At 36.4% G+C, this 22,020-nt stretch overlaps 2 protein-coding genes across 3 annotated transcripts in view; one reads left to right on the forward strand and one right to left on the reverse strand.

The window, feature by feature from the left end:
* Positions 1 to 7,450, forward strand: part of c4 (complement component 4) — a 36,277-nt gene extending 28,827 nt beyond the window's left edge. Inside the window, exons 31-41 of the mRNA XM_059031253.1 lie at positions 176 to 235; positions 579 to 672; positions 1,375 to 1,552; positions 2,368 to 2,455; positions 3,324 to 3,398; positions 3,607 to 3,709; positions 4,720 to 4,809; positions 5,082 to 5,174; positions 5,262 to 5,345; positions 6,258 to 6,393; positions 7,011 to 7,450. Of these exons, the coding sequence (XP_058887236.1) occupies positions 176 to 235; positions 579 to 672; positions 1,375 to 1,552; positions 2,368 to 2,455; positions 3,324 to 3,398; positions 3,607 to 3,709; positions 4,720 to 4,809; positions 5,082 to 5,174; positions 5,262 to 5,345; positions 6,258 to 6,393; positions 7,011 to 7,158 (1,149 nt within the window). The 3' untranslated portion in view covers positions 7,159 to 7,450. The remainder of the gene's footprint in view (positions 1 to 175; positions 236 to 578; positions 673 to 1,374; positions 1,553 to 2,367; positions 2,456 to 3,323; positions 3,399 to 3,606; positions 3,710 to 4,719; positions 4,810 to 5,081; positions 5,175 to 5,261; positions 5,346 to 6,257; positions 6,394 to 7,010) is intronic.
* Positions 7,451 to 7,514: 64 nt separating this feature from the next.
* On the reverse strand, positions 7,515 to 19,694 carry LOC117405441 (stomatin-like). 2 transcript variants are annotated; one of them, XM_059031255.1, is made up of 7 exons: positions 17,507 to 19,694; positions 12,648 to 12,751; positions 11,809 to 11,881; positions 10,179 to 10,261; positions 9,434 to 9,637; positions 8,933 to 9,067; positions 7,515 to 7,830 (listed from the first exon to the last, which is right to left on the reverse strand). In XM_059031255.1, exons 1-7 carry the CDS (start codon positions 17,559 to 17,561, stop codon positions 7,636 to 7,638), a joined length of 849 nt encoding a protein of 282 aa, XP_058887238.1. In that variant the 5' UTR covers positions 17,562 to 19,694; the 3' UTR covers positions 7,515 to 7,635. The 2 variants fall into 2 exon arrangements, with proteins under 2 accessions (XP_058887238.1, XP_033864397.2); XM_034008506.3 differs by having other exon boundaries at positions 12,648 to 12,748; positions 17,507 to 19,693.
* Positions 19,695 to 22,020: the final 2,326 nt, after the last annotated feature.

The following is a 22,020-nucleotide window of genomic DNA, read 5'->3' on the forward strand; positions in this document are numbered from 1 at the left end:
TATGGTTCCAGTTTAAAGGACATCAGATCATTCAAATTCTTGTTTGGCAGGGTCCTCATTTGCATAAAGTGGAGGAGTCAAGCATATGTATGTTACCTACAGTACTACCCATCTTACACTGTATTCTGCGGATTTGCGATTTCCTTAAAATTTACTGTCGTCCCCCCTTACATAGGTACACTCAGAAGCAAACATTGTAGTTAATGGACAAGGACAAGGAAATGCAACATTAACTGTAAGTAATTTAAAAAAGTTTAAAGTTTTCATTCTTGTGTCTTATGCTTCCCATGCAATGACCTTTACTATTCTTTCAGAATGGGTAACATAAAGCAGTATCAATTCTGCTGAGTGTTGATTCCAGTATTACAGGGCTTGATCCAACTTGTCACACTTCAGCGACTCCCATTGGTCAGGGGCTCTCAAGTCCAAGAGATTCCTAAGGCTGGGCCCTTACCTCTAGGGATTAGTAGCTTGGTACCATTTATTGGTTTAGTGGGTGAAAAGTAGCGAATGGCTTTACAGTTGGAACAGAGGTTACACATTGATATTCAGATTTTGTTTGTTATTTGTATCACCAGGTGGAACACACATATCGGACAATGAAGCTGACGGATAATTCATGCGATTATTTTAATTTACATGTGGCTGTGCAAGGCGAAGTACAGTACAAACGTAAGTTAATATTTTGTCTGTCTTTATTATTCCAAGTTCAAAATAAAAAATTGTTCCTATTTTTTTTATGTGAATTCTAAATGTTTATATTGTCAATTGAATATATATATATATATATATATATATATATATATATATATATATATATATATATATATATATATATATATATATATCAAGGCCCAGCTTTCACAGAAACAGAACACAGTTATTTCATCCCTAACTTAAACCCATCATTATGAAATGTAAGTAAAACTAAAGAAATGTCTTAGTCTTGTAGACAATCATTTACACAAGTGTCTTTTCCAATATAAAAATGTTGCTCGTATCGTTAGAGTATATTGTTTCACATTCCATTTGCACAGTGTTTTTGTCCCCTTACCTTTTTAATTGTTCTCAGCTCCCAAAAAGTTGTGGATTTCAAGGTATTTATAGCATTTTATAGTTGTTGAACTCTCCAACTGTTTAAGAGCTGAAACAATTAAAAAGGCCTAATTAAGCAAATTATTAGTTCATTTAAGGGTTTAGTTAAGTAATTGAGAGCTCAGCTGGAATGAAAATCAGAAGCCACCGGTCCCCGAAGACCAGGGTTGAAAATCAGAAGACACAGGTTCCCGAAGACCAGGGTTGAAAACCACTGCTTTAGTACATCTACCCCTGAATGTAACAAGAAACATGTTCTCATATGTTTTATAATTGCAGCTAGTGTTGATTATGGAGTTGACTTGACTGACTACTATAACTATGAAGACGGTGACAGTCCTGCTCCAGATGAACCCATGAGCAGAATTGAGTGGTTTGATATACGAAGTAGGAGAAGAAGAGATGTGGCAGACCCCAAGACAAAGGAGAGCACCCTCAACTATAATGTCTGTGTAAGGTAAGCAACACCCCCCTGTATTCACACACAATTAGTCCAGGAGCCAAGTTTTTCAATTTATAATAGTGTTAGCAGCAACTTTTGTCCTCCAAGTGACAGAGGGTCATGCAAATGTTTTTATCCCTCCCCCCCATAGATGTAAGTTAAATTGAAGAAGCCTGTCGTTTTTGTATCATGTGACCACATGGATCAGTCTTTATTGTTGCAATTAAAATAGTGATTATAATAATGGTAAGTGTTCAGGCAAGAAATGCTATTGCAAGACAGAATGAGCCCAGATTTCACCACGATGTACCATATGATCATAAACATCTGAAAGCCATAATAAAAGCAAAAGGAGGACACGTGACATACTAAAGCAGGGGTGCCAATACTTTTGTCATGAACAAATATTTGAAACTGTTTTTTAGAAAGATTGTTTTTTAAACTATGAGAAATTGTGTATTTTGGTATTTGTCATATTAACTAGTGACTAATGTTCACTAAATGCTTGTAGTTAACATGTTTTCGTAAATTATCTTATATTAATGTAGGTTGCTAATACTTTCGTCTGCAACTATATATCCAAAAGGGATGTTCATATTGGCACCAACATTATTTCAGCATTATTGAATAATTCACTTACCTATGTCATCTACTATTGTTTTTCCGCCTTCACTGTAAGTTTGAATGAGGAATGATGGTTTAAACTCGTGCTGTGCTTGTCCTCGTCTTCCACCCCCTTTAAAACAGGGGTGATATTACTGGTAAATGTCTTAAGCATGCTCAAAACATTGAATAATATTATATCAGAATCTGAAACTCTATTTTTTAAGCACTAAGGCGAAGAACTTCTCTGGAATGGCAATAGTAGATATCTCTCTTTTGAGTGGTTTGGAGCCAGATATACAGGAACTTCAAGACGTAAGAAACTTTTGATTCTTTTACTATTGATACATACTAGTATAATATATTCATGTATTATGAACATTTATATTAGAGTAGAAATTACATTAGAAAATATATCACATGTGGATATATTGTAGGGTTATAGGATGGAGAACATCTGGGTATGACAGGAATATAGGCACCAGTAGACAGTCTAGGACATGAGAGTCTGTTTAAATGATATAAGTGTCTAAACCATGTGCAGATGCATGCAATCCATAACCCTATTATATACTGCTTTATAAGGTACAAATCTGTCAATATGTTTTCTCTTTGTGACCAACCTTTATTTAGTCAATTCTAATTTTCATAGAAAAGAGGGAAAAGGCTGATGAAGAGAATGCCATTAAGAAGCTATGATAGGTGACCAATTGAAATGCTGCCATTTTAAATTCACTTTGCAGTCAAGAGGTGCCTCAGGTATGGTTTATAAACCCACTGACATCAACCATACCAATAATGAAAAAGTCATGAATTAGGGTTCTCTGTGATGTTGCATACAGTTGGGGAAACCTGCACGCTGATTAGCTGTCTAAAAAGAAGGGCCTCTTCTCTTTGTTAAATATACCTTAAATTATATATTTTCTTACCTCTTATTACCATCAGTGGAACCATCACTGGCCCTCATTTTTTTCTGTTGATGCTCTTTAGCAGGTCAACAAAAAAAGGCATTCACCAAAGACTTCATTGAACTTTAAATACAGTGTAGAGAACCTCTTACATTGCCGGTCTAGGAACCAGCTTCTTGAAAAAGGTGTAAATGCATCTACTATATGTGTTGCATGTGATGTTCTGCACATTCCTAAGTTGTTTTTTTCTTTCTTTATCTTTTTTTTGTTCTTAGCGGGCAGAGAGCACAGAAAAATATATTGAACGTTATGATTTGGGAGCAGGAAAAGTATTCCTCTACTTTAACATGGTAAGAAATGAAATGATACCATAAAAAAAAAACATACATTGGGCTTTATCTCCAAAGAACTTGTGAGGTTTGATCTTCATAACCGTGGTCCTCTTATTAATTATCTTAGCAGTCGCGGTATTTGGATCTACTCCTTGTATGCCAATGGAATATATCCATGCGGTTGTTTGTAAAACTGTTGCTGGAAAATAATGTATTATTTTATTAGATCTCCGAGGAGGAGGACTGTGTGATTTTTAGAGCAAAACAAATTGCTCCCATTGGACTAGTGCAACCTGCCAATGCAGTCATCTATGATTACTATAATCCACGTAAGTAACAAAAAAAATCTTGTTTGGTTAGGTGGCAATAATAGTACAGTTTGACTGCAGTTTGAATTGATTGAACTTGTTGTCTGTGTATTTTTAACTCAAAGAGAAACTGAATATTGCATCACATTACATGTTAAAGTAGTTTAATTTGCCTCATCATAATATTATTTTCTATGCTCTAGGCAATTTAAGCAAATAAACAGACCTGTGGGTGTGAGTAAACCTGGACGTGGCTTTAATTTAATTTAATATAAAAAATGGCATCTTAGAACCATCAGTCTTTTACAATCGTTCAGAGGAACATTTTGGCACAACCCCATTGAATTTTAGTGTAAACATTTCTGGACAGATTAAATTAAACTTAAATGTAATATTAATTGACAATCGGTCATGCTTGTTATCCAAGTTAATTAAATTACATTTGAATGTAGATATCAACAATTTTACAATCTCTGACTACACCTGCCTAAGAAAAATGTTTGGTCAATTACGAAATACTAACATGGAAAAAGAGTCCCTGCCATCTGCAGCCATATCACCTTCAAGGCTGACTGTGTTAGTCCCAATAATCTAAGCAAGGCTGGGCTGCATACAGTGCATTGGTCTTGGTGGCTCAGTCATGCTTCTCTCACAAGCAGAGCTTGACCAGTGTTCCAGCTTGGTGTTAGCAGCACTTTGCTGTAGTAGGTTCCTTCATTCACATTAAGCCAGGTACCCTTTACTCTGTGGACATTAAAAATCCTATTGATATCTTGCAAAAAGGAGCAGCAGTGTTAACCCTGGCATTGTAGACAAATTCCAATACAGATTAAAAAATATATATATATTCTGGGGAAACTGAGGCAGGTTATCCCTGGAAATGAGTTGATCCCAGTGGCTGTATCCTGCTTAAATATTCTCTTCTAATACAAAAGTGTATTTTATGTAATTGCTGTATCACACAAATCTTTTCTTTTCCTTCTCTTTTTATATGAAATATGTTAACTTATGTTTTATCTCTGTTAATATAGATATTAGATGTGGCGTGTTTTACAGTGCACCCAAGCAAAGTAAAATGGTGTCAAAGCTGTGCAGCGGAGGAGTGTGTCAGTGTGCAGAAGGTAAGATGTGGTGTGTCTATTTACTGGACCTAAATAAGACTCAACAACAAATCTCCCAGCAGCAATCTTAATCATCATCTTACTTGATGAAAAGAAAAAGATGGAAACACCTGAACCAGACGGGTGATTTTACCACACATGTAATATTAAGAATTGGAAGGTTGTACTGCTAGATAATTAAACCTTACCATCTGCATTGGTTATCAAGCAGCATTTTTGTTCATAGGCTCTAATAATATAATTTAACTTTACATTTTATGATTTGTTTTTAGGTCGCTGCCCAAAAATTAAATCAACGTTTAGTAAGAACATGGATGAAAACACTCGCATAGAGTTTGCATGCTTCGAACACATTGTGGATTATGGTAAGACACATTAAAGTTACCTGTTTCCTTCTGTTGATATTTCAAGTCAATTCTTTAATACTTTCTGTCTTGCATTTGTTTTTATAGCATACAAAGTCAAGGTACTCAACATAACCCAAGATGGTGTCTTTGATTATTTTGCGGTTCATATTATCAAACCCTTTCGATTAAGTAAGTATTTACAGACATTTTAATATTTTACACAACAGGCATGATCATTTAACTGTTGATATATGTGCTGATTCCAGGCCACTGTGATGTATTAAGGAAATACATCTTAATTCTGTTAAAGAATAGTAGTGAACTTAGAACTTCTAATATAACAATCAATTTGTTTCCACAAATTGTATTTGCATTCTGTGCCAGCATGGTACCAATATAGCATATTGTCAGAACCATGCTAAAAGCATAGCACATATCCCCACAAAATGTATTTTCAGTGCTGATCACAGAAAATACATGATGCTCAAGACAGTGACCATGATAACATTACCTGACACTGTAGAAGGGTCAGGGTGGTAGATGGAATAAGATTAATTCTGTTTATGTTGGTGTTGTGCTGTATTGCATTTTCAATGTGACTCTGTGGCAGTGTGAGATTCCCTGTCACATTGTTAGTTTATATTTTGTTGTAGTTTGGCAGTGGTAGGGTTAAAATTCCCTATCCCCGAATGTGAACTAATCCCTGGCTCCCTCCATTCCAGTCATGTGACAATGTGTCTGGAATGGAGGAAACTGGTACTTTCATTGGTTGACCAAGTATGTAAATATTACAGATGTGTATAAAAGGCTGTAGCCAGCCATGAAGGGCTGTTTAGAGTAAAACCTCTTTATGTGAGGACATCTGCCACTGCGCTTGTGTGGCACAGCTACAAAGAGCTTATGTCACTGTTAAACCTGCTAGAAGTGTGATTATTGTTTTATTTAGACCAATCTGTCATAAGACTGGTTCTAAAAATGTATTAAGGAGTGCCAGTCGTGGGGTTATATTTAATCAGTAAATATGTCAGGTTATTTAAAAATATGAACTGTTTTGTATAATAAGATAGTATTAGGGTTTATTTCTATTACTTTTTTTCACAGCTAAGGATGAAGCATTGCTAACAGCTGACAACATCCGATACTTGATAAAACAGAAATCCTGTGAGCTTGAAATGAAAGTGGATAAAACATATCTGTTAATGGGTAAAGATGGTACCACCACGGATTCTAGTGGAAAGTAAGTGGATGAGAACTATCAAGATATAGGGAACCCTAGCTTTGTAAAATCGTAGGCCATATATTCTTGTGAGTTACAGTACAGAGCCTTTTCACCGCATATTCAGATGATGAAACCAGTATCAAGGCATACTACAAAATATTATTGAGAGAATCACATCTTATGCATAAATGGCCAGTACTTGGCAGCATTGTCTAGTGGTAAGAATATAGTCTGTATTGGAGACTACCACGATAGAGAATGCTGCATTTTCTTTATCTCTGTCCCTCGGGTTTTTTTTCGTTTGAATTTTGATACAATAACAAGGACAAACTAAAATGCGTTCAATTCAAATTAAAGGACAAATATCAAACTGGGCCTTACATATGTCTTCTAACAATAAAAGTAAATATATTTTAAAACCTAAAATGTTGCTACCTTTCAACCTGCAATGCCAAAAACACCAGATCAAAAATATATATATATGAATTTAGCTGAAGTAAATGTCCCTCTCTTATCTTGCTTTTCCTACCATCACAGACTGCTATGTGCTGTAAAATAAGTATATATACATACAGCTGATTATCACTTTTATTAACAATTGAAACAAAATGAAATCAATGCATTCATTATTGCAGGCTACAGTATTTCCTTGACCATGAAACATGGGTAGAAGAGATTCCTGAGGAAAGGAAGTGCAAGTCAACCAAGAGCAGAGAAGCTTGCTCTCTGCTTCATGAATTCATGGATCGGTACGAGAGAGACCAATGCATGATGAAGCGATAAATGGCACAGCTTGGTGGAAGCTTTACTACAGACCTACTTCATACTATTTGGTTCTGTCCTAACCTAACAAAGTAAAGCTTTTTTTATCTGTTGTCATTTGTTACTGCTAGATATATGCCTCATTTTTTTCCAAGCTAAACACTATTATGTCTACCAAATGTAATGCACATTTGAGGACTGATATAAACAGTTATTGCTTTGTCTATTTCTTATATTTGTAATTGTTAATTTGTTTTGGTGGTTTGATCAAATCAGAAGTTTTAGTAGTCTTTCAATAAAAATAATAACCAAGTCTCTCACTTTGTCACACTTTTACTGAAAGGAGAAATTGACTTTTTTTGTTTGTATTTATTTTGTATTTATCTTAAATAGTTCCTAATTTGTAGATTACAACATTACATAAAGAGTTAATGTCCAATTAAACCCTGTGCCATCCTATTGAAATGAAGACCGGTAATTGTCACAAACAGACAGCAGTTATTTCCCCTTTGACATAAAGCCTTGCAGTAAGTCAATAGGCAGGGGAAAGACAATGGTGGAGTTCTTCTCAGAGGCAATGGTGGTCAGGGTTTGGAGGTATCGCAGCTGTAGAGCTGATGGAGACTCGGCTATCACTAAGGAGGCTTCCTTGAGGGCTCGGGAGGCATTCATCTCACCTTCCGCTGCAATAACCTGGGGTGAGAAGAGGGGAGGCAGGTTAATAAGAGTGAATATATATTTCTGTGGATCATCAAAAAGCCACCTGCACAGACATGCGTCTCAATCTTCTGGCAGCAGAGAAATGCAATCACAATAAATTTGGACAAGACTTTTTAAAACGTGTGTCTAAAAAGTTTTTTCCATTCTCTCCACTGCAGCTTTAGGGACCATTCTTTACTTACCAGGAATATGAAGTATTGTGAGCATCACAAATGTACATTTAAATGCAATTCTGTCACGTGGGATGGAAAAGGGCAATTGACTAAAGCAGGGCTTCTCAAATCCGGTCCTGGGGACCTACCCCCTGTGTGTTCTGGTTTTCATTCCAACTGAGCACCAATCACTTAACTAAACAGCTGAAAACAAGTAAAAATGTCTAATAAAGCAAATGGTCAGTTCAATTATAGTTAAGTAATTGAGAGCTCATTTGGAATGAAAACCAGCAGACACAGGGGGTCCCCAGGACCGAGTTTGAGAATCCCTGGACTAAAGATCATACTTACTTTTTCTGTTTGCTTTCCATTAATGACAGTAACTCTCATCACAACCTCCACTAAGCTTGGTTTGAAGGAAATGTGTTGCAATGTATTTGTGTTGCAATATATTTACACATGAAATACATTCCTCTGATCCATATAACCATGAACATAATTTATGAAAAGATAGATAATGAAAAGTATACAGCTATGGCCAAAAGTTTTGCATCACCCTATATAATTAACACATTTTGCTTCATAAAGTCAAATGAAACCTGCTGAATACATACTACATTCCGCTTAGTAGTTTTCCATATACTTAACGAAAAACTGACAAAAATTGAAAAATGCCACATTTCAAAATCTAACATGAAATACACTACTGCCATTGCTTCCGGTAGACTTTTGTGATATAATTTTGTGGTTTCTTTGATTACACAATGTTAAATTAAAGAACTAAATTATGTTCATATAGTTTATTTTTTATTTTTATTATGTCTCAATCCTAAAATTGTGGGTGATGCAAAACCTTAGCTGTAAAGCTAGGGTTCCTTATATCTGCAACCCAAGTGAAGAGAAAGCTGGGGTAATAATGTTACCTTGGCTCTAGCCTCTCTGGTAGCTTCAGCCTCAGCTGCCATAGCTCTCTGCATCTCCAAAGGCAGTTTGACATCCTTGATCTCCACACGCTCCACTTTTATACCCCAATTGTCTGTGGCTTCATCAAGTGTTGCCTGAAAATATACAGGAAAAGTTATATTAGATATGAAGCAGTCAAACAAATGGGTCCTACTGGCCTGTCAAGTCACAGCAGGTTTCATCTTTGAAACACACTGAAAGGCTACCGTGAATTAAAATTGTATTTCCATTGCATGAAATATAGAAATAATCAATACTGACAACCACAACCACAAATACCCAGAATGTAGGTTATTTTAGCTGAAATGGCCCATTAGTAAGAAAGAAAGCATGTGTATTGTTTAAAGTTAGCTACAAACATTCCAACAACTTTTCAGATTGGAGATGGTAAAGTTATAGTGGTTTCATTTTTATTATGTGTATTTTTTCCATCTATGGTATTATCTTTGATATTTTTTTACCTGCATGTTATGTGCAATCTCCTCTCGGTCAGATAAGATCTGAGACAGGTTCTTTGTTCCAAGGACGTTTCTCAGGGTAGTCTGAGCCAGTAAGCGTGTGGCCTGGTCTGAATCTGATACATTTGCCACTGAGGCGATGGCAGAAGAAACCCTGAAGTAAACCACTCCATCAACACAGACAGTCACTGAGTCTTTGGTCAGAATCTACAATATAATAACAAGAAAAACATGATCAATCAGTCGATCTATCAGGAGCTTACAGTTTAAGAATCAAATAAAAAAATGTAAAGATATAATATTGTAACATTAAGTGTGAAGTGAATACTAACTTCTTGAATGCATGCCAATAACATGACCCAATAATAATAGTTAAAATAAAATAGTGGCCTGTGATATATAGCAGTATTATGAGTATGAGTTTATGCGGTGGCCATTTCATGCATACGAAACTTTATAAATGAAAGTAGTGTTTTGTTTTGTTTTATTTAATTGTAGCCAATGATTTTTACCCAGTTTTCTCCCCATTTTAGAATCGCCAATTGTGTTATTATTAGTCCCGGTTCACCGCAGCAACCCCCTGGCGACTCAGGGAAAGTAGTGTTTAAAAAGCAGTGTTTAAATAATAAATTATTTTAACCTTTGTGAACAGGGCACACATGTTTCTTTGGGAGAGCTCTGTTTGGTGTTAGTATTAAAGTCATGTAAAAACATGAAGATTGCACAAACAGGAGTGAAGTGAAGCTACCTCTTGAGGAGGAATATCAAATGAAATCGTTCTCATGTCCACTTTTACAAAAGTGTCAGTACATGGCAGGACAAAGAATATACCTGTGAAAAGAGGAAAGAAACATGAAAATGACTCACGTGGAAGAATTCCTTTTTTAAAAGGGTAAACTTTACACGATTCATTTACAGTAGTGCTGCACCATTTACCATTCAAAGTGAAACAAGTGAAGAAATAGCAGCCTGGATTTGTGAGGACTGCTGATTTTCAAAGACTGTGGAGAAGAGCAATCCACACAAATACAAGCAGCTGTTTCTTCAGTTTCACTTTGAGTGGTAAATTAACCCAGTCAACAGAAATGATCCTCACCTGATTGTCAGCACCTGATTTCTGTGGAGCGTCCAATCTGAATAATTGAAAAATCGATTCGTGCAGCTCTACTTTACAGATCAACCAACTAATAAAAGGTGAATTATCTACAGATACAAGACAGATATCAACTTTTTTAAACTTCACTTTTATGTAAACAAGAGGCTTGGCACAGGACATCAAAGTTAACCCACAACAAAGAAGACATTTGTTTTGACTGAGTTTTTATTCTGGACAGTCAGATTGGTCTGGAATCAGTCACAATTTCATTTTTCAGCCTGGTCTGAACACAGTAAATATTCTTAAACCCTGTTAGCAATTAACTGTCTTTTACAGGGTACCCATTCAAAATCATGTAGCATAGTAACTGTGAATTCAGTAGTCATATGTGTTTTAGACAATTATGGGTGCAATAAAAATCCTATATTTTGTGCATATTCACAAATCAGGTACTTAATATACATAAAATATGATCTCTGTAGCCTAGCTTACTTTATGATAAAGCATATTTATATAAAATTACATCTACAGAGTATAGAGGAGTCTTAACAATGTGGTTTACACATTCATCTTAGTACTAACCATTTTGTGGTTGACTGACTACCAGGTAAGCGTGTGTTCAGATACTGTTGGATTGCAACTGCATTGCAGGGCCCATTATATATTCAAATTCTTCTTTTGTGAAGGAAAAAATGTTAGGACTTGAACACTTGATACTAATACCTGGTACCTGGTACCTGGCAACAGTTCTTTTGACTGTATACTGAGGCTGTGTGGTCCAGTGGTTAAAGAAAAGGGCTTATAACCAAGCGATCCCCGGTTCAAATCCCACCTCAGCCACTGACTCATTGTGTGACCCTAAGCAAGTCACTTAACCTCCTTGTGCTCCGTCTTTTGGGTGAGATGTAATTGTAAATGACTCTGCAGCTGATGCATAGTTCACACACCCTAGCCTCTGTAAGTCGCCTTGGATAAAGGCGTCTGCTAAATAAACTAATAATAATAATGCTGGCTTTGCACATTTCTGTTTTATTTTTTATCTAAATTAGTGACAAACTTAAAATGCTACTCCCTAACTTACCTGGCCATTTAACGTGCTACAAAGTTCAAGCAATTGCTTTCCTGAGTTCATCCCATTCTCTACCAGTATTTCTTGTACTGCTATATAAATTATAGCAGTACACAGAGTGATTTATTTGAATGGTGTTTATGCTAATTTGGCAGAAGTAACCCCCTGAATTTAACCAGTAGTAGTTACCTTCAGAAATCAACTTTTACTTGCCTGGTCCCTTTGCTTTTCCTGAGGTAATACGTCCAAGCCTGAATATGACAGCACGCTCATACTCCTTAATAATCTGAAATGAAAAAGTACAGTTATAATCAGCGTGCCTTATTAAACCTATCGGGACAAAAAACTGCAAATCAGCACATTTCCAACCAACTGAAAACAGAAATATTAAAAAAGCGTAATAGTTTTATTAACACCAATCATATCACCAGGGCAGCTATAATGGTATATTGTTGATGGATGATTCTACAGCAATGGAACATTTTCATATTCTGATATGCTAATGTTCTTACAATGGTATTAATAAATACAAACTGGTGCGGCACTGCAGTACAGGAATGGAAATAAGACTCCCACCGTTATGTTCGAGGCTACAGGGGTGACGTAATGGGGAACTGGGGAAAAATCAGATGACGATTTCTGGAACACAGGGTCAGACAGTCTTAAATAAAGCTGCGTGTTAATGAGTGTTTGTTCTGACACATAATAAACAACAACGTTTATAAGTACAAGAGTCTTGCGTCCTACCTGACACAACACCGACAACTCTAACAACTAACCACACATAGTTTTATAAAATAACAGGGGCTCCCAATTGCCTTCAATACCTCAGTTAACTGGGTGTCAATAATATCATGAGTTATTCTGAAGTACATTCATAATATAAGCAGAAGTTTCATCAAATTCAGACCAGCTGCTCTAAAAATATAGAAATATTGAACTAATATTTTCATTTTTAGTGTAATAACATTTGAAATCCTCACATGTTTTCTAAAGGAATCTAAAGAATTTCAGCGGTATCATTTGGACTGATATCTTTAATTATGACATACCTTAATGCACATCCATATCGAAAGGGGGAAGGTTATTATTACCAACATGTACGAGATGATAACCAGGATCCAGCCACAACATCCCAGTCCATTTTGAATTTCTCCTCAAAATAAAAAAGAAAACGGATTAAACACAAGGCCACAAAAATGCTATTGGGTTTGTAGTTTTTAGATTATTTGATGTGTTTTGTGATAGTTTACAAGCATTTTGATCCCAAATGGAAGTACAACTATGATACACTTTAAACAGGGTGGTTCATGAGCATCGTGAAAACTGAAGGCTACCTGGAGGATGATATGCAAAGGAAAAATGTCCATGACAGAGACGCTCTGTGACACCATGTGTCCAGCAAGAATTGAAAACAATGCAAAATACAGGCCTGTCTGTTTAGAGGGAGAGTAATGCCCTATTTAGCAACAAGTGTGAGGTTACTGTTGGCATATCACTGCTTTCAATGCAGTGAAAGACAAATGCAGTATGCTTGCGATATGCTTTTTATTTTGAGATGTGAAAGTTCCTCTAGAATGTACAGTATCGAAATTGTGTTGAAACAGAAAAAAACAGGGTTATAAAGGAACAATATAAGAAGTAATGTTTGGGCATTTTCAATGTAGAATAAAGTTCTGGTGTTCAGGTGATAAATTATACAACTGTTCAGTTAGATTAGTTACAGTAGTAGCTTAGATAAAAAGGTGAGAAACAAGGAGTATTTATAGTCTTTATTGATTGTTGGAAAAAAGGGACCCAGTTACTAACTAAAACGAATTGGGCAACTTTGTATTTATTTATTTATTTATTTATTTATTTATTTATTTATTTATTTATTGCTTGTGTCTGTGTGTGCACACATATGTGGTTTTTGTTGATTGTTTTTTACAATTTATTTTATTTGTATTATACTGTTTTGATTAATGAATTAAACAGAAGATTGCTGTCTACTAAAAATCTGATGAGTATTTCAGAGTATGCATTATTGAATACTGCTGTTTACTCTGTAAAACCTAATTATAAAGATTGGTTAGTATCTGACCTGAACCACAAATGTGGAGAGTTTGAAACAAACACATGGTAGGGAGGAGGAGAAGGAAATGGAAGAGACTGAAATTAGGAAAGTGATTGCCATGAAAGCAAGTCTTGGAACAAAATCAAAAGAATAATTAAGGTGGCTGATAAACAGATGACTCTACTGATGACTCTACTGCAAAGAATTCTAATTCATGTTTATATAACTTGTATTCTTTGGTGTACATGTGCACGAGTGACTGTTCACAGGACAGGAGGAGGAAAGATGGTGGAAAACTAAAAACGCAAGACAGAGAGCAAATGCATGACAGGGTTTAAATAGGGGTTTAGCAGATAGTATTGTCAGAACGAAATGGGGGGGAGGAGCCCTTGCTCCTGTAGTAATGGCAGGACGGAACGGTGACCAAACAATAACTTCAGGCAATACTCAACAATGTGTAATGCACTGGAAGTAAATAAACGGGTTACAATCCCAAATAATAAAAACACGTATCTTTCCCACAATGTACAAAACACGGTCACCAGTCCTGGGTGCGTGCTCTAGTGCTCGTGGTGGGTGATACAAGTTTATTCATGAGAAAAGTGAAGTGCTGTTCCGGGTTTTGTGCTGGCCCTTGGTGATAGCTCCGGAATGTGTTAGCCGTCTAATAATTACAAACAAACAATTATTGACAAACAAAACAAAACACTCACAGTCCTTTTATCACTGGGTCTCTCACAGGTCCTTACAGTTTAAAGAATTAAACCAAACGAAGGAACAGATTGCGATTCTCCGTCCCCTTTTATGCCGTCACACATGAGCCCTTGGTAAACGAGTGCAACCGCCTCTTCAATCTGCGGCTGCCATGTCGTTTCCCTTCCGGATCAATGCGTTCTTGCAACGGAGTCTTGCCTTCATCCAGACTGGCTGACTTCCCAACCCTGGTAAAGAACTGTCAGACCAGCCCGTCCAAAGAACTCTGTTCTTGCTGCTTAGCGCCCTCATAGGTCGGGAGGAAGATTTACAACCAAGAATCATTGTCTTTCTGTCACACTGACCCATACATTTTTCTAGTTACACTGTTTGCCTATTAAACTTTTGATTCTATGTATATTAAAATGCACATTGTTACTGTACCTGTCCCATACATAGTAGGGATACTAGAATCAATGTGTTTAAATATGTTGCAGACATGGAAATGGAAATACAGTATATCCCTTCTGCTACAGCGCTGCTAGAAATCGTTCATATATGAATGATGTAATAGTGACATTAGACACACATTTTAAGCCTTTTTAAACAATCATTGGTTGCTTACCAAATAAGTGACATCTCCAAAGGCTTCAACAACCAATCAGGAATGGTTTTATTTATTTTCAAAACAAAAGTAAAGTTAGATGACAGAAAGCTAGACGAGTGAGTTTCAGTTGTTTGTTTTCTGTCGGGAGATTCAGCAATCACAAGCACAAAGCTTACCAGAAATCATACTACATCGTCCAAAATGTTCATAAACCCCCCAAAAATTAAAATATGAACTGATATGAATTCATAGGATAAGCTTCAGGGATGACTCTCCAAGCCCCAAGCCAATAGAGACACCTTTTATAATGCAGCGCAGCATTTCAGTATCTAAGGTTATAATTACTGTATACCATGACTTCAAAGCGCAGGTATTACCAGAGAGCATATTAAATTGCTTTACATAACTGTGGCAAAGTGGTTTGCAGTGCTCAGGTGTAGGGGTGATGCTGTGATCAGTAATAACAATCCAACAACAGTTCAATGGTGAAAAATGAAATAATAATAACAACACACACTTTAAAACACCTACACAATCACCAGTCCAACAGTGCAAGTGGTGTTATGAATACACAAAACAGTGATAACAGTGGTGCGGTGCAGTGCAGTCCGGGTTTGATGCTGGCTTAACAGCGACAGCTCCCGGATATTTAGCCGTCTACAATGACAAATAACAACAGCTAAATAGACAGACAAGACAACACTAAACACTCATGTTTTTTTTTATTCCTCCCGGTCATTTTGTAACCTTAACAGAGGAACAGATTGCTTGGCCACATCCTCTGATATACCCTCAGTCACACCTCCTTCGGTAGCGAGTGCAATCATGTATCCTCCAACCGCATTCCCTACCGCATTAAGGCGATGACTTCTAGTATTGTGACTCCGCCCCCTCTCTGGATGGCCGACTTCCGACTGACCCTAGAGTTAACTGCCAAACCATCCAGTTCCTGTTATACAGTGCCCTTACAGGTCAGGAGGGAGATTGTTTGCTAGAATTCATTCGCTCTCTTTCACAATAACCAAGAATGCTTTCTGACCTGATATATATATATATATATATATATATATATATATATATATATATATATATATATATATATATATATATATATATATATATATATATATATATATCAGAAGATGTTGAAGAGTTGACAGATCTGTCTAATGATGAACTTCTTCACACTGATTCTAGTAAAGAATATGAAGTAAATGAGCCTGGGCACCCGTCAATCATACACTTTGGGCTCTTCATTTTCAGTTTTTATTTTGGTGATGTCCCTTTAAAGTTATATTGAGTCAACTCTGTTTCTTAATTAAATTGGAAAAGCGTTGATTGTGAAACAAGATCACTTTAGTTTTTTCTCCCGTAACTTGATTGAGACTATGATTCTGTTTCATTGATAATGTAAAAAAAAGCAGCTCCTTATTTTTAATCCAAACCAAGCACAACAAGCGAGTTCAGTTAAATTGCTACATACACTTTATTTATAAAATTCTTCCTCATCCTAGTTCCTGTTTTTAGGTAGGTGATCACTAAATTACACTTTTCACTAAATGACATTTCTAGAGATAAATTAATTTTTGAGTACATTTTAAAACTTATTTTTTTACATTCAAACTAAGTAATCATAGGGTATATTTTATCAAAGAGAGAAAAGGTTATTCTCTTAATAACTTTCATACCCTCAGCTGTTTAGAAATGTAGAATATGGTAGACTTTTGCTGGCTATTTGTCCTGATACAACAAGCTATGTTAGTCAGACCTCAAAAGGTAGAATTTTCACAGTAAGCAAAGGGATATAGGACAATGTATAGATAATGACCACTTTTAATAGCCTAGAATTCATAGAATTCAAGCAATTTAAAAACTGCACAAAAACAGATTGTCCAGTTGAAAACCATGAGGGCAACCTTCCTATCAACAACGCAGCAGTCCAAACATATTCTTTGACACACCCAAAAACGACCTCAACATTTTTTTTTACTTCTTCCTAGTTCTGTTTTTTTGTATTCACTTTGAAAATATGCTGCATTCATTTTTTATACTTTATTAGTTATCCAAATGAAAAATGTACTTTTAAAATAATAATAAAAAGGAGAACAACTATTATTATGACTTTCTATATTACTATTTATTTTTTAGCAGATACCCTTATCCAGAGTGACTTACAATTGTTACAAGATACCACATTATTTTTTAATTTATTTTTTACATACAATTATCCATTTATACAATTGGGTTTTTATTAGAGCAATCTAGGGAAAGTACCTTGCTCAAGGATACAGCAGCAGTGTCCCCTATCTAGTATTGAACCCACGACCCTCTGGTCAAGAGTCCAGAGCCCTAACCACTACTCCACACTGCTGCCCTTATAGAAAGGTAACAAATAGAACAGAAGTTGGATCTCATTTCACCTCATTGCTCTGTTCATTATACATGCCAATTATGTCTTACATGTTTTCAAGCCATTTAAATCAAATTGTGTTTTTTTTTTTTTTTAATATATGTTTAAACACACACAATTCAATATAGCATTGAAATTGACCTACCACCTAAATGCTGCTGGCTGTGGTTAATTCTTTTGTCTTGTGATTCCATTTCCATGTAGTTTCTAAATGAGTCTCAGAAGCAATCACTCGAGGGTAAAATGTGGAAGTACTGAATTATGAATTATAGGTGGGCAGGACTCATTTTATAAGCCAGCCAGGTAGATGTTTAACAGGTTACACAATAGGATGGAGCTTTCCACCCCAGGTACATCACATGGTTCTCTTTCTATGGGGGTGGCCATGATAACTGAAGAATATTGATTGCACAGCCTCACTTTTTCCGTGATACCAGTATCACATGAACAAGTGGAACAATCATTGACATGTAAACATGATTTGAAATTGAGCCATCTATTTAACCCTTTGACTCCATTTTTTTCTTTCATAAAAAAAAAATTATACTAATTTAGACAAATACATAAATATTAAAGCATATATTTGCTGGAATCACATAATACAGTATAATATTGAACTATTTACTTTAGAACAGGGGTGTCAAACTCAGTTTTACCAAGGGGCATATCTTAATTTAACGTTGGATTCGCGGGCCACAAAATCCACACCTTTTACATATACACATGCATTTTAATAGATGGTATAGAAAATGCATGTTTATATTCACAGTTTTTAATACATACACATGTATTTTATGTATGACTGTGACAGAGATCAAATGATTCTTGGTGTTAGATCTCACGCCCGACCTATGAGGGCACTGTGTAAAAGGAACAGAGTACCCTTAACTAAATGGCATGACAATTTATTCCTTGGGTTAGATGGAAGTCGGTCATCTAGAAAAGGGACGGAGCTACGGTACCCAAACTCAATGACCCGGATGGGAAACGGCGTGCCATCTGCGGATTGGAGGAGCGGATGAGCTTGTTAACCTAGGGGTCATGAGGGAGGGTATATTATTATTATTTATTTCTTAGCAGACGCCCTTATCCAGGGCGACTTACAATCGTAAGCAAATACATTTCAAGTGTTACAGTACAAGTAATAATACAATAAGAGCAAGATAAATACAATGACTTTGGTTCAAGCAAGTACAAGTGTGACAAAATACAATTCAATAATACAGCAGATAACAGTGACAGTGATAGTTACAGGATATGATTAACGTTGGTCTGCATTAAACACCTCTCAGAAAACATTAGGGAGACATAATGTTTAAGGACATGACAACTTTTTACCTTTTAGTCCTTCCGTAATTTCATAGGGAGGTTTCCATGGGATGGAGGAAGATAGAGTAGGCAGGACCAAGTGAGCTAGTAACTTGTGTAAAGTCTAGAGTCCACAGAGTAGGTGTGGCAAGAGGTCTAATCTTTTACTCCAGGGAACATTACCTAATTTATATACTGTATACACAAAAGTACATTATATGCTCTTTGAGCTAAAATATATATATATATATATATAAATATAATTTCATTGGACATTGTGTTTTAAAATGTTTGAAACCTAAATACACATAGGTGATATTACTGTTGAATAATAATTGAATAGGTAGTCTTAAATAAACATTGGATTTATTTAGATTGTATTATACAATCATACTTTTATTTCTAATTCTGTGAGCAATCACTCCTACAGTTAAACAGCACAATGACCATGGTGGCTACTCTGATTGATCTGAGCGCTATCTTGTTTTTTGTACTAGAAGTTGCCCAAACCAGTCCACATTAGTGAGTGTCCTGTAAACTCATCTATACTTATCAACCATGTGTATTTTTATTGAAACAAAATGTTTAAAAAACACACACACCATTTGCTGTTTGTACTCTAATATTAAGAGTACTCTGGTGTCAATGCATACTGTGATTATTTTTGTCTTACTTCCCAAGGGATGCACTGTAAAGATTTAATACCCATCGTCTGTAATGTAACACAATTTTTGTTCCTGAGTAGTAAGTGTTATTTCCTAATTGCTTATGCCTCAAAAGTATAGAAAATGGCTATTATTCCCCACAAACTTTGCTTTTGTGACCAGGACAGTGATATTTTGAAATTTGCCTATTTCCAATGAGAAAACGGGCGAATTTGTGTCTTTTCGTTCACATAAAGTCAGAAAAAAACAACATATGAATCCAAATTAACATGTATTTATACTAAAGTAATACAAAAATGACTACAAAAGATTTAGAAGTAAGTAGTTTTTCGAGATTTACGATTATACTGTAAATCACTTTCACGAATCAGCCCCCAAATGTAGTCTCCCATCATGTTCTCGTTATACTGTCCTTGGTAGCGGCGTTCAAAGTCCAGTATATCCTGGTGGAAGCGCTCGCCTTGCTCCTCCGAGTAAGCTCCCATGTTCTCCTTGAATTTATCAAGATGAGCATCAAGGATATGGACTTTGAGGGACATCCTACAGCCCACTGTGGCGTAGTTCATCACCAGAGTCTCAACCAGCTCCACATAGTTTTCGGCCTTGTGATTGCCCAGGAAGCCCCGAACCACTGCGACAAAGCTGTTCCAAGCCGCTTTGTCCATACTAGTGAGCTTCTTGGGGAATTCATTGCACTCCAAGATCTTCTTTAGCTGTGGTCCGACGAAGACACCAGCTTTGACCTTTGCCTCAGACAGCTTAGGGAAGAAGTCTTGAAGGTACTTGAAGGCTGCCGACTCCTTATCTAGAGCTCTGACAAATTGTTTAATAAGGCCCATTTTGATGTACAGTGGTGGCATCAGCACCTTCCGGGGGTCCACCAGTGGCTCCCACTTGACGTTGTTCCTCTCCACAGAGAACTCGGTCCGCTTGGAAGGGTCCACCATGCAGAAGTAGCAGTTGCTTGAGTGGTCAGTGGGTTCCCGCCAAATTCTTGGGATAGCGAACTTCATGGCTCTCTTCCCCTCTGTACCATCCTACAAAAATACATTTATTTCACCCATGACTAATGTGTAAGAGATTCTCGCAGCATTTTTCATATATATTTTTTCAATAACATTGAAAATTGTAAAACATTTTAAAATTAAAAACTTTTACAATTTTAAAAAATTTAACAAATTTTATAACATAAAATTCTGAGCAACAATTGTCCATCTTACCTTCCAGAGTTTTTTTGCAGTGCTCGCAGGTGAAATGAGGTGCCCAGGGTTTGTCTTGATCCCCGACAGGCATACCGAAATATGCCTTGTAGGCCTCACACATCTTAGCAGATGCTTCCACTGAGTACTTTTTCGCTGTTGTCTTGATAAATTGGCCGCAGACATAGCAAAATGCGTCTGCCGGATGCTTGCAGCCTCTTGATGCCATCTCAGAAAAATGCAGATATGTATCCACTTAGGCAGCTGGAACTAAACTGAACTGGTGGGCTTAAGGCCCCTGTATTTATACTACTATTTATATTACTGGAAAGTTCCAGAAAGTTCTAGAAGTTACTCCAAGTTTACTCAGCACTGAATCTATATGGAATGTTCTGGAAAATAGGTAAATTTCAAAATATCACTGTCCTGGTCACAAAAGCAGACTTTGTGGGGCATAATAGCCATTTTCTATACTTTTGAGGCATAAGCAATTAGGAAATAACACTTACTACCCAGGAACAAAAAAAAAAAAAAAATTGTTACACGGTGATATCAAACACAAATCCAATACAATAATGCGAGTTCAAACTTATTTTAACATTTTTGAACTAGCAATAAACTACACAGAACAATATTTTAACTGCTCCATCCTACAGCAGTATCTTGCTAATTTTATACCTTTATTTATTCCTCTCATAAAACAGTTCTTAAAACGTGACTGTAACAGGGGAGATCTGTGTTGACTGTCTGACGCATGCATAGCGTTGTAGGAAGAGGGCAGCAGCCTAGGAAGAGCCACCTGTCAGTCATGGCAGTGACATGGAGAGGAGGGGAAGAGGGTGTGTTAGCTTTCCCTCTCTCTGAGTGTCTGAGAGGAGGGCCTTGGGGGATTGCTGGCCCTATAAAATAACACTGTTGTTCCCTCAGATCTGCCCTTATAGGACGTAAACAAGCCAGCGGAAGCTTTACGGCCAGACGGAGAAACGAGCAGTAGCGGGGAAACCTTGGGCACACCCCCAAAAGTATATTTTTAACCTACGCAGTTGAGGGAACTGTAGAGTGTAGGTCGGAGTCTCAGGCCGTGCGGGTAGCGACGGTCGGAGAAACGCTGCAGTGCAGCACCTTTATTTTGTAGTTTTGTTAACAGTGTTTTATTTTCTCTTTTTCTTTGTGCCTTCTGTTTTGATTATTGTTTCATGCACCTGTGAGTGTACCCAAGGTGATCTGTGTAAACTTATACCATTGCTGGTAACACCGTGTAACAATTTTTTTTTTTTTTGTTCCTGGGTAGTGTTATTTCCTAATTGCTTATGCCTCAAAAGTATAGAAAATGGCTGTTATTCCCAACAAACTTTGCTTTTGTGACCAGGACAGTGATATTTTGAAATTTACCTATTTTCCAGAACATTCCAGATAGATTTAGTGCTGAGTAAACTTGGAGTAACTTCTAGAACTTTCCAGTAATATAAATAGTAGTATAAATACAG

Source organism: Acipenser ruthenus, chromosome 9, assembly GCF_902713425.1.
Source record: "Acipenser ruthenus chromosome 9, fAciRut3.2 maternal haplotype, whole genome shotgun sequence".
In the NCBI taxonomy this organism is placed as follows: Eukaryota; Metazoa; Chordata; class Actinopteri; order Acipenseriformes; family Acipenseridae; genus Acipenser; species Acipenser ruthenus.

Excerpts from the sequence above, each read along its gene's own strand:
- LOC117405441 (XM_059031255.1), bottom strand. The coding sequence starts at position 17,561 with ATGGAAATGGAATCACAAGACAAAAGAATTAACCACAGCCAGCAGCAT. Across the intron at positions 11,882-12,647 it reads CGATATGGATGTGCATTAAG|ATTATTAAGGAGTATGAGCG; the intron begins GTATGTCATAAT and ends TTTTCATTTCAG. Across the intron at positions 9,638-10,178 it reads TTGATATTCCTCCTCAAGAG|ATTCTGACCAAAGACTCAGT; the intron begins GTAGCTTCACTT and ends ATTATATTGTAG.